This window comes from Schistocerca cancellata, chromosome 2 (genome assembly GCF_023864275.1).
Source record: "Schistocerca cancellata isolate TAMUIC-IGC-003103 chromosome 2, iqSchCanc2.1, whole genome shotgun sequence".
NCBI lineage: Eukaryota > Metazoa > Arthropoda > Insecta > Orthoptera > Acrididae > Schistocerca > Schistocerca cancellata.
This window is the reverse complement of record NC_064627.1, coordinates 924,600,079-924,613,714: the sequence shown is the minus strand read 5'-3', so window position 1 is coordinate 924,613,714 and position 13,636 is coordinate 924,600,079. Positions and strand designations below refer to the sequence as shown.

The following is a 13,636-nucleotide window of genomic DNA, read 5'->3' as shown; positions in this document are numbered from 1 at the left end:
GGCGGCACTGGTAATGCCACAGCCTCATCTAGGAGGCGAATCCAAAGGGGGAAGTGGTCACTAGAATGGAGGTCAGCAGCAACCTCCCACAGAGCAGAAGCCATGAGTGCTGGAGAGCAAAAGGAAAGGTCAATAGCTGACGACGACCCAGAAGCAGTACAGAAATGAGTGGGAGCACCAGAGTTGAGGATGCACAGTTCTTCGGACGTCATGAGGCTTTCCAGAACGCGACCCCTGGGGCAAGTAGTCGTAGAGCCCCATAAGACATTATGAGCATTGAAGTCCCCCAGAAGCAGAAATGGGCGGGGGAGTTGGCTAATAAGGTTTGTGAGAGCCTCAGAGTCTATTGCATCCTGAGGCGGTAAGTAAACGCAACAGATTGTGAGCCTCTGCCCCACAAGAAGGTCAACTGCAACTGCTTGCAAGTCCGTAACGAGAGGGAGCTCAGATGAGTGGTGCATGTCATGAACAAAAACCGCAACACCATCCTTTGCCCTTTTCCCCCATCAGATCATCTTTTCGATACACAGTATAGCCGTGTAAAGAAGGAGCATCAGTGGCTCGAAAATGTGTCTCTTGGAGACATAAGCACAAGGGGCACTCTCGTACAAGGAGTTGTAATTCGGCCACATGCGTCCTGAACCCATTCAGGTTCCACTGTAATATGGGAGCCGCTGATCAGGGTGGCTGAACTTTCACCCTGCCTCTGTGCTTTGGAGGAGAGCCCTTACTGGCCGGAGATTTATTCCTGGGGCGAGAAGATCGCCCCCGGTCGACATCAATGTCCATCAGCTCCGATGGCGACCCAAGGGAGATGTCAGACAGTACGATGGCCTCGTCATCGGACTGACCCTGACTAGTCTCCTCAGGTGGCAAAACCTTCACCTTCGGCGTCTTTGTCTTGGGGGGCTTAGAATGCAGAACCCTGTCAACAGTTGGAGCTTTACTCGCCTGGGCAGAAGGCGCCATATGGGGAGGGGCAGGAAGTACCCCAATGTCAGCAACCACGGCCTTGTCCGACGTTGTGGGGAGAGCTGCAGGTTGCAAAACAACTGCAGCAGCACAAGTGCACTGGCAAATGCAGGTATTAGTGCTGACACCAACAACCTCCATTTGTGTAGCAACAGTGGCCAACTGTACCGGTTTCTGCAGAGCGGAAGCGAAAGATGTTGTAAACACAGGAGGCTGCATGGCCTTAAAGAGCTTCTTGGCCTCACCATAGGGGATGCACTTAGATGTTTAAACCTCCTGTATCTTCCGTTCCTTGAGATAGATGGGACAGACCCGACTCCAGACAGGGTGACTCCCAGAGCAATTCACGCACTTCACAGGCGATGAACAATCGGCTCCTTCATGGGCAGGCTGACCACATTTACAAGTGGCTATCCCATTGCACCCCAACGTAGTATGCCCAAAGCGCTGACATTTAAAACAGTGCATTGGGTTGGGGAAATATGGCCGTACTGGCAAACGTAAGAAACCCACTTTAACATGCTCTGTGAGTCTCGGGCAATTGAACGTGAGAATAAACGAGTCGGATTTGACTAGGTCCCCATCGACTCGTTTCATAATATGCTGCACGTCAACGATACCTTCGTCAGCCCACTCAGATTTCAACTCGTCTTTGGGGATATCCACCAAGTCCCTACAATGTCACAACACCCTTACTATAGTTCAAAGTGGAGTGGAGCTCGGTCTCGATAGCGTACTCTTCGAGACAGGTTGCTTTCCGAAGAGAAGCGACTTGAGAGGAACTAGAAGTCTCAACTAACAGAGTCCCATTGCGCAGTCGATTCACAGATTTCTGTGTTCCTGCAATTCCCTCAAGACCCTTGTGGATGTAAAAGGGAGAAACCCTCTCAAAGCTACCCTCCTTCCGTTTGACAATCAAAAACACATTCTGGTTATCAGCATGTGCTCTGTTACGACAGTCTGATAACACCAGGCGCTGGAGGACTCGCAGCACGAAGTCGCTTTTTCGATGGGGTGTGTTTTCCTACCAGTGGCCCACCCAATCCACTGGTAGGGGGAAATGTAGAGGTCGAAGGGTCCATTGCGGTCCCAAGAGCAGCTAGGGAACTAAAGGTCCGCTCAGACAGAGCCCCGCGTGCCTGAGTAAGCCTTATATAAGTGGGGCGCGGCAGGTGCCCCAGAGGTTGCCCGCTTGTGACTGTTCCACCCCAACAGCCATGCATCTTAAAGGGGCGCAGCACACCGTAAGATTGAGGGGTTTTTATAGAGGTTGACCTTTCTTGCAATCCAGGCGGTCAAGCCAAGATTACCATTCCCCGCAGCACACAACATTCCACCGCCGCGCCATACGGTGGTTGCTGAAGCATGTCCGGGCATTACGGTGACAGGAGACTGGCGGTGCTGACCAGTCCCCAGCTCAGGACCCCGGGGTCGCCCAGCCCGTACTCAGCAAATGAATGCTGAGCCCCTGGGGGGCATAAGAAAAAGAAGTCCCCCACTGTACAACTACACTACTGAGAGCAAACTGCTCGAAACAGAACCTACCATAAAATACCTGGGAGTGACTATACAGAACAACATCAAGTCAAATGACCACATATAACAAACAGCATGAAAAGCAAATGCCACACTGAGATTTGTAGAAAGAATCTTATTGAAATGTAATGCATCCACAAAGGAAGTGGCCAATAAGATAACTGTTTGACCGATTCGTGAGTACTGTTCATTAATAAGAGATCCTTAACAAGCAGGACTGATAGGGGTGTGTGTGTGTGTGTGTGTGTGTGTGTGTGTGTGTGTGTGTGTGAGAGAGAGAGAGAGAGAGAGAGAGAGAGAGAGAGAGAGATAAGATCCAACAAAGAGCAGCATGCTTCATCATGGGATCATTTAGTCAGTGTGAGAGTATTACAGTGATACTCAACAAACTCCAAGGGCAGGTGTTACAAGAGAGGCACTGTGGATCATGGAGAGGTTCACTACTGAAATTCCAAGAGGGCATTTTCCGGGAAGAGTCAGATGGCATATTACTTCCTCTGAAATACTTCTTATGAAATGGACGACAATGAGAAAATCTGAGAAATTGCAGCCAATGCAGAGGCTTACAGACAATAATTCTTCCCACACCCCATTCAGGAGTGAAACAGAATAGAGGGGATTAGTTAGTGGTACCAGAAGTATTCTCTGCTACACATCATTAGGTGGCTTACAGAGTATGATGCAGATGTATGCAGGTGCTGGATATGAGTCAATGTCAATCAGTTTAAAATCTGCAAGGAATTGTTGCTGTCAGTGATTGCAGATTCATCTCAACCAGTTTCCAAGTAAACAGTGTGAACTGAACTGTATGCTATGGACACTTTGAGCCAGGTATCCCACAAAAGAGGCCACCTCTACACTTGAGGGGGTCAGCATAGATGGCTGCCATGCAGAAGAGTCTGCAAAGTGGCTGAAAGAGCAGTATGCTGACCACATGCCCTCCATACTGCTCCCGCATGATGCTGCAAGGCACAGGATGACACAGCGGTCAGTAGACATCCCTTGGGCCCTTACAACCTGTATGAGGAGCTTGTTTTTTATCTCACAAACGGCTACTGCTGACAGTGGTACAACTTCAATGGTCCCAACAACACAAAAACTGGAAAGTAGGTAACAGGAGGCATGTAGTGTGGTTCAATGTGTCATGATTTGGCCTCTCTTCAAATGATGCAAAGCTTTGAGTGCACCGAGGACCCAATAAGGCATTTAACATGGACAGTGTAGGTCAGGACATAATTTATTCTGCTATGCTTCAGGGGTGTTTTTTGTACCTTAATTAGGGTCAACTTATTTTGGGTACCATGACAAACAATCAGGATGTTTATTTCAACTGTCTCGGTGACCATTTATTTCTATTTATTCACAGCTTCATGATGAGTATGTTTTCTACACTTGCTTTTTCCAAGGTGACAACAGCCATGTGCACAATGTAGCATGTATACTTTCCTGGTTTCACAAACACTCGGGCAACCTTTCACACTTTGACAAGCTTATTAAATCCCCTGATTTTAATCCCATGGCGGATACCTGGGATTTTCTGGAACAGCTGGCGAAATATAGCAATAAACATCCCTGCAATTTGGTTGTTCTAATCATTTTGAATTCTTCCTCACCAAACTGAGGACAGCATCAAGGTGGTGGTGTTACACAGTATTAGTGAGATGTCTTCCAGATTGACTTTTTTTTTTAGTGCCCTTATGTAATAACAGAAATTACATGGTTTCTTTATGTATTTATAGAAAGCACTTCTACAATCACAGTGAGAAGAAACTAGAACCTTTTTTGTCCTGTGTGGTGTAGGTAGTGTTGATTGTCACTTGCTCCAGTGGCTACACCAAACCACAGGGAAATGAACATGCATTCCTTTAAGTCCGCAGTAGACTTAGTTCACGAAATGAACAATGCACTAACAAGTCTGGGACATAGTGGAGTCAGTGTAGAAACACAACAGTTTCAAATTAGTACCACTCAGGACTGGAAAACAAACTGAGTCACCTTTGCTATGCAATGGGGAGGTACAAACAGCTACAAAGTACAAAAATGCTGTGAGCCCGGGCCACAGGCTCAGTGGCAAGCAATCACCACCAGGTAGTGTCATATGATGTGCATATCTAGGCAGTGGATCCCCTTATGATGGCAGCCGTAGCCACCGCTCACAGCCTCAGCACATCTGACACGTCCACATCCATGCTAGGCAGGGAACCCAAATCACTATGGGATACCAAACAACCCAACCGATCACACTGTTAAGTGAGTGACTCCTGCATAACTTGATGGGAAAGTAAAAATCAGCACTGACCATTTCTTCTGTTATCAAGTATATTTGAGAAACAAGTGTGTTCTGTCATTCTTCTGGAATTACGGTGAATGTGACAGTTACAGGTAGTTCACTCTCCAATGCTGTACTCTATACAATTTAATCTTCTTACAAACAAAAAAGTGAAATTCTACATGACTATGCATCTGTACTAATTTTTTTGTCAAGCACACTATAGCACTTTGGAAGCCAAATGCCTCCAACACTTTTCAGTGCATGACATTCTATATAATTACCGTTCTGTTTCAAGAAGTTGTTGATGAAATGATTTCTATTTGCCTTAAGACACTTTCTTGGTTCATAAATACATTATGATGAAACGTTGCATTAAAGCAAAATGTTTTACAATATCTGAATCACTCTATACTACAGTACGACCTAATTACAGAGAGAGAGAGAGAGAGAGAGAGAGAGAGAGACTAATCTCACACAAAAGCAAAGAGCAAAGATAGATATACTAACCTCACACAAAGGCAAAAGCATGCCTTTCATAAAAGCTCCAGGTTTAAATAAGGCCTTTCTCAAAGCTTGATATAAATGGAAATTCAACCGTTTGTATTCACATATGTCATCACGAATGCGAGGTAGCAAGACCAAATTGTAGAAACGTTGTGCCATTTTCTCCTTCAAATTCGAAGCAAATATTCGAGTTGCTTGGTACATGGCTGCAGCACTCCACTTTGGTGGATCTGACAAATTGTAAAATGGGTAAATGAACGTTAAAAAGAAAAGTTTGCTATTGTTATAATTAACTTATACATTAATAAAATATCGATGAAAACAACATTACCTGTTATATAAAGTATTTGTTCCCAGTTCCGAAGATGAGGTATTATCTTGAATGCTTTGGGGAGCTTGCCAGAACGATATTTGGAAAGCACATCCCTTACACCTTCATACATCTGTTTGAGTCTTGGGTCTAGATCTTGCATAAGAATACCTATAAGAAAATTCACATTAGGAATAATCAAACAGCTGATATGTAATTTTATATATAAGTTTCTTTATTATGGAACCTGCAGCATATGTTATGTCACAGTAGGACATATGCACAGAATTAGTAGACAGTAAGGTGCTTGACATTTTATTTTTGTAAATAAGCTTATTTTGGTTTTATTGGCTTCATCAGTACATCTGCAAACAATTGCATTTTACTTAATTCATAATTTATAAAAGTTTTTTTACAATAGATGTTGTACTCATGTCCTGACATCTGGTAACTTTTAGTAAACAATTGCTGCTGTCCGTAGTTGCTGGAGGTAATACTTTTTCAGTAATGTTTTGAAGTTGTTCGATGATTTGATGTTGCACATATATTATAATACAATTTTTTATTATTTTGATAGTCGTATAAATTCAAGTTTGACAGCTAGTTGTTTATTCAAAGATATTTATGTTGTTGTGGGTTGTGTACTATGGAACTGTTACTGGTGTGTTACAAACACATCAGATGTGCTGATGAAGGCAATAAAGTCAAAATAAGCTTATATACAAAAATAAAATATCAAGTAGCATACTGTCTACTAATTCTCTGCACTTGTATATACACAATAACAAGTTAGGTATTGTACAACACAGTGTCATTTATTAAAGTGATGAAGAGGTCACATCGTATTAATTATGCATTGTTTCATATCAAGTGACAAAAGAAGTGAGATGTTAACACAACTAAATGGAAGCTATTTAATTATGTTACATCATGATTTTCAAGGTGCAGATAGGAGCTTTCTTCTTTATAGTACGAAATAGAGCAGTAAGGTATGATGGAGTGTGAAGGAATCCCCCAGCCCACAGAAGGTATTGCAGAGAAAAAAGGAATGATTACAAAAGAAACATATAACTTCTTTAAATATACATAATAACTGCACTCACTTCCTGCATCTGAAAACTGGGTCTGCAGCTCAGTTTGCTTCTGAGCTATTGTTTCTGCAATTACATCACCTAGTGTGCGTTGTGGCTCTGGATTTTTGTTCATAAATCTCTCGTAATCTTCAACATCATTTTCATCCACTTTCTGCAAAAGAAGGTACAATAATGATATCACAAAACAATATTTACACACTGTTACATACACAAAAGCATGTGGACATTAAGACACTGTTTCATTTTTCAAACAGATCAAATATCTAACTGAATAGTCATACTGGCAGATGGCATAAGCAAAGGGAAAAAAAGGATATATTGGACTAAAATCAGTTCTGGTTTAGAACAGCGACAGGTACCAAATATACAATGCTGAATGCGATCTTAGTAACAGACTGAATTTTCTCATTTTGAAAGAGCTGAATGGCTATCTGTTTAACTGTTAAAAAGCATTCAACAGCCAAGATTGCATAACATATTTTTTGATTTAACACAACCGGTTTTAACAGAGTATGTCTTAAAATAGTTTTGTTGTAAAACATGTCAGTGTAAAATGAACATGTGATTCTTACCCTTACAGTATTTCTTTCCAGATTGTAAATAATATTGATAACAAATTTGATTAAAACATTTCAGGGAATTAGGATGAGCTTTTTACCCATGGCTTTGCCAGCATACACGCAAGACAAATGTATTTCACACATATTTAACCTGTGTCTAACGAATTTTACCCTGCAGTTTCATTTCCACAAAGCTCAATGTTTATGATAACGAATCTTCTGAACTATACGCTGTATGATGATATAATTTTGCAGGCAGATCCAGTGGTATGCGTGGCTACTGTCTGCAAAATGTGTTGTGTGGATCCGGTGGTTTGCGTGGCTACTGTATGCAAAATGTGTTGTGAATAGAATTAATAATAAGGTAGTAATAAATTAAAATGTCTGCATGATGCAGCAGTTCCTCACACATCTCAGTGTTTATGATGTCATATCTCCTGAACTAAGTGTTGTACAATTATGTAAATTTTCTGGTACATTCAGTGGCATAGTTGAATACTGTCTGCAAAATGTGTCATGGATACAGTTATAAGTAAAGAAGTAATAAACTAAAATGTCATACTTCATGTGGCAGTTTTACTGCATGATCAGCAAAAATGTAGTAAGCGATAAACTTTTTATTGATTGGCGACTCCATAGTGTGCTGCATGCGCAACGACCATGTGATAAATAAAATTAGAAGGAAGGACAGCATTGGCCGTAATTTTGATGAAATATTAACAGCAAAATCGATTTTCGATCATGTAATGATCATCTTCAGTGCTGGAAGTTAAAGATTTCACATAGTGATCAGTGAATAAGAAACACAAGACCACAAATACACCTGAGTATAAACCAACTATTGGTAAGAACATACCTTTAGCATACAAATTAAAGCTCGTAGGCACTGGTGTCTAGTTATTAACAGTAACAGAAGCTATGAAACGATCACAGTAACTGAAGCCGCTGTTTACATTCACCTCTACAGCAGATCTCGATGTGACAGGGGCTTGGGACGCCCTCTATGTGACATGTCATGTGAAGATTTAAAATTACTTTATTTGGCAAGTGATTACCACAAAATACCAAAAATGCACTTGCAAATCATTAATTGAATATCTCAGATTTAAGATTGTACATTAAAAATACATAGCAAAATGGAAGGGGTGGGGGTGGGGAATGCACATCTTGCCAACATACACTGGCGTGTTATTTTCAAAACAACTTAAAAAAGAAACATGCAAGAATAAAAATCCACAGGTAAATTATGAAGTATTAGATTAGTAAAAAAGAAAAATATACAAATAACATGACATCAGATATAACAGAATTTGTTATAACACAGTAACCGCCATCTTGGGTGGGAAGTCAGAGGTGCAAAGTTCTTAATTTATGTACAATACTACGTTGAAACTAAGAAGTCAAATACATAAATAATTGTGATTGTGCAATATATGCCACAATTTAACATGTCAAAATGTCATGGACACAATATTCTTTATACATTTTTTTAGGGTGCAGACTAACACTTTTTTATCGTATTTAACGACATGATGACACACACATCTCATTCATCCCATTTGGACATGTTAACACATCATAACTGTTTCTGAGGCTTAATTACAAAAAATTGTAATTATGAAAAGCAGAATGATATAAAAGCACATTGTGGATGCAGAGATCATTTAGTGCACTCATCAGTAAGAACTACTGTTCCAAACTGCAAAAAATTAGTGATATATTGGCTAGAGACACAAGTGTACAAAACATGCTAGCCTAGTAGAAACCTCCACACCTATTATATATAGAAAAAATTTCCTCATATGATACAAACAGAACTTGGGTATAGGGAAACAGTGTTCTCTTTAAAGTATCAAAATTTGTCCCAAAAGTACATCGTACTCTGGTTATACACTTTTGCACTAGTACAGGGTCAGAACTCATCATACATACATTTGCAGTTGATACAACAGAAATGAAACTGTCAAGAAAACGGTTTTGAATCCTCACATCAAGGAGATAATTTTATTACCTGTCTTATAGCAGCAGTGGGCCCCTTACAACATAGAAGCTGATTTTGAAAATACCCATATATCCAAAGTAGGCCATAAAAATTAATCTAAAATGCAAGTTGTGGATAAATAGTCATATACATTGTACATCCAGAAAAAACGTCATACGTTAGCCAAGGTAACAGTACAAATTATTCCCAAGATATACATCGTACTGTAGACAAATTAGAACCAGATTATACACACTTTTCCACAATTACTTGCTAAAGCAATTAAAATGTAGTGACAAACCAGCAACACGAAATAAACACACGTTTTCCCAGTAGACCAGAAATTTAAATTGTCATCACTTTCATGTGTTTTCCCAGTAGACCAGAAATTTAAATCGTCATCACTTTCATGTGTTTATTTCATGTTGCTGGTTTGTCACTACATTTTAATTGCTTTAGTAAGTAATTGTGGAAAAATGTGTATAATCTGGTTCTAATTTGTCTACAGTAAGATGTATATTTTGGAAATAATTTGTACTGTTACCTTTCCTAACTTATGACGTTTTTTCTGGATGTATAATGTATATGACTACCTATCCACACCTTGCATTTTATATTAATTTTTATGGCCTACTTTGGATATATGGGTATTTTAAAAATCAGCTTTTATGTTATAAGGGGTCCCACTGCTGCTATAAGATGTAATAATATTATCTCGTTCATATGAGTATTCAAAACCGTTTGTTTGACAGCTTCATTTCTGTTGTATCAACTGCAAATGTATGAATGATGGTTCTGACCCACTATGCAAAAGTGTATAACCAGAGTGCGATGAATTTTTTGGGACAAAGCTTTTATACTTTAAAGAGAACACTGTTTCCTTATACCCAAGTTCTGTTTGTATCATATGAGGAAATTTTTTCTATAAATAATAGGTGTGGTTGTGGAGGTTTCTACTAGGCTAGCGTATTACGTACACTTGTGTCTCTAGGCAACATATCACTATTTTTTTTGCAATTTGTAACGGTAGTTCTTACTGATGAGTGTGCATCCACAGTGTGCTTTTATATCATTCTCCTTTCATAATTATGATTTTTTGTAATTAAGCCTCAGAAACAGTTACAATGTGTTAACATTTTCAACCGGGATGAATGAGATGTGTGTATCATCAAGTCATTAAATACGATAAAAAATTGTTAGTCTGCACTCTAAAAAAATTTATATAGAATATTGTGTTTCATGACATTTTAACCTGTTAAATCATGGCATATATTGCACAATCACAATTATTTATGTATCTGACTTCTTAGTTTCAACATAATACTTTACATAAATTAAGAACTTCGCACCTCTGACTTCCCACGCCAGATGGCGGTTACTGTGTTATAACAAATTCTGTTATAACTGATGTCATGTTATTTGTATATTTTTCTTTTTTACTAGTCCTGTAATCTGACACCTTATAATTTACGTGTGGATTTTTATTCTTGCATGTTTCTTTTTTAAGCTGTTTTGAAAATAACACACCATTGTATGTTGGAAAGATGTGCATCCCCCCCCCCCCCTTCCTTTTTGCTATGCATTTTTAATGTAAAAAAAAAAAAATTAAATCTGAGATATTCAATTAATGATTTGCAAGTGCACTTTTGGTATTTTGTGGTAATCACTTGCCAAATAAAGTAATTTTAAGTAATCACATGACATGTCACATAGAGGGCATTCCAGGCCCCTGTCACACCGAGATCTGCTGTAGAGGTGAATGTAAACAGCGGCTTCAGTTACTGTGATCGTTTCATAGCTTCTGTTACTGTTAATAACTACACACCAGTGCCTACGAGCTTTAATTTGTACGCTAAAGCTATGTTCTTACCAATAGTTGGTTTATACTCGGGTGTATTTGTGGTCTTGTGTTTCTTATTCACTGATCACTATGTGAAATGTTTAACTTCCAGCACTGAAGATGGTCATTACGTGATCGAAAATCGATTTTGCTGTTAATATTTCATCAAAATTATGGCCAATGTTGACCTTCCTTCTAATTTTATTGATAAACGTTTTTCCTTTCATCATTTTGTTAAGCTTTGAAATTTTGTGTAAAGTTTGTTGTGCTCTCTTTCACAAATACTAGATGACTAAAGTATGGATATTCTTGCATTGTCGGCTACACTGTTTATTCACCCCAACCCTCACTCCTTTGATGGGTGGCTCAGTCTTACCCCTACAGTGAAACTTTCCACACAGCAAATGATATGTGTACTTGTGTACTGAGTTTGACTGAAATCAGTCCAGTGGTTTCAGAAATGTGGAACACACATACATACAGGTATACATACATCCATTTTTATAATTTGTATGGATTGTGCTATATAAGTAACACAACTGTCGTAGACAGTGACAGACAGGACTGTGGTCACTTATAACAAATAATAGAAATTAATATTAATTCTCAATTACAGCTTTTTTTTTAACTGTGTGCCTGTGCCCACCAATTTTTTTTTTATCTTCGTACATCCATATTTAAATTGGATGGTGGTGGGACATCAGCTGGTATAATTTTTTTTATTGAAAATGAAACTCCTCCAGCTATAATTAAGATTTCATATTTATTTGGCTACTAGTTTCGACATTGCGTCATCATCTTCGGGCCCATACACTTTGACGACATCAAAGTGTACAGGCCTGAATATGACGTTGACGCAATGTCGAAACTAGTAGCCAAATAAATATGAAATCTTAAATACAGCTGGATGAGTTTCATTTTCAATAAAAACAAAAATACAAAAATGAATAACTTGTTTGAAGACTTTGTTCTCCAATGCTAAAAATATGTGTATAACGTTTTGTTGACTACACCAATGTAAACAATTATTTTCCTTTTGTTGTTTAAATTACAGGTGAACTATTAAAGCCTGGGGCAAACACTAACTCTTAAGTTTTCATTATTTCCCGAAGGAAATAAAAACCTTTCTCTCCAAATATGTTGGTTTAAGAGATATGAGTGGTTTCTACACAATAAAACTGCTGGTGGTGGCTTACCGTATGCAAGGTGCACATTATTTTTGTGCATCCTACAAATGATGTGAAATTGAAAAAGTTAGTGGCAGAAGCACACACATTATATAAGAAATGTGTTAAAATTCACACATGCCATGAGAGTACCAAATACCAAAAGGCAAGTGGGGTAGCCTCTCTCAATTTTTGATGAAGGAAGAGGGGAAGTCAATAGATACTACTGCCCAAATGAGATCCCAGGAGAGCAAAATTAAAGAAGAGAACTGTAAAAAAAACTTATGCCCATTATAAAAATGATTATATTATGTCGAATGCAGAACATTACATTAAGAGGAAAAGTGGATGACAGTGATTTGGAATTGGCAAGTTCTGCTTGAGAAGGCAACTTCAGAGCTTTGCTGAAGTTCTGAATAAATGCTGGAGATGAGATACTACTTGACCACAGGAAAAAGTGCACTAAAAATGCTTCCTTTATTCATAAATTGATGTAAAATGTATTGAGAATTGTGGGTAATTAATTTAAAGAAATGAAAATTTCTCTATCTTAACTGTTGGACTACAGTTGTTTCTATTAGTGAGCAATTATCCATTCATATTCACTATTTCGATGTGGATACAAATGAAGTCAAAGAAGATTTCCTCAAGTCTGTCCAGACTGTGGCTCTTACTGGTGAAAATACAGTTTGCAATATACTGTGAGAATTAAAACACCTGAACTTACACATTTCGCAGTGCTGGTGACAAGCATACTATAGGGGTCAATATGAGCAGTAAAATAAAAGGTGTCCAGGTCTGCATATCCAATATTCAACCTGTAGCATTTTATACTCACTGTGGACGCCATCGACTTAACTTACCCATCAGTACTGCCTGCACTATACCTACATAAACAAATCCTGTGGGAGTTATTTCAGGTGCAGCAACCATTCTCTGAGAGTCAGCTGGAAGAACACATCTCTTCAACGAAGAAATTCATTCAAAATATACTAAAAAAAATACAAGATAGGCGTAAAGACATGAAGCGATTTTGCATTTTTATATGTCTTCCCGTGGTTCATGGTGTGGGTTCCTGTAGTCATGTCCTAGTTCATGAATCACGGGCAACGTATGAGTGGCCAAGTAAGTGGTCCCGACAGTCGGGATACCAGTTACTTTGGAATAAGGCTGGGCATCTCGGACATATTCCGAGTCGTGGTCACCTTTGTGCTCATACGGCAAATACTACCAAATCCACCGGTTAGTCCCTCAGCCGTTAGGGGTAAAACCCAATGGGACTCAGGGCAAGTAAGGCTAGCAACCTGCTTCCCTGGTACTTTAAATATGATGCTGGCAACAATCAGAGCAAAATGCCTCGGACCTTTGGAGGTGACGGAGTCCCACCTCTAACTGACAAAC

At 39.2% G+C, this 13,636-nt stretch overlaps 1 protein-coding gene across 1 annotated transcript in view; it reads right to left on the bottom strand.

Moving 5' to 3' along the window:
- The window catches only part of LOC126162865 (bystin), a 71,010-nt gene that overhangs the window by 24,231 nt on the left and 33,143 nt on the right, over positions 1–13,636 (bottom strand). The window contains exons 3-5 of the mRNA XM_049919642.1: positions 6,698–6,839; positions 5,616–5,765; positions 5,288–5,514 (exon numbers count right to left, since the gene is read on the bottom strand). Of these exons, the coding sequence (XP_049775599.1) occupies positions 5,288–5,514; positions 5,616–5,765; positions 6,698–6,839 (519 nt within the window). The remainder of the gene's footprint in view (positions 1–5,287; positions 5,515–5,615; positions 5,766–6,697; positions 6,840–13,636) is intronic.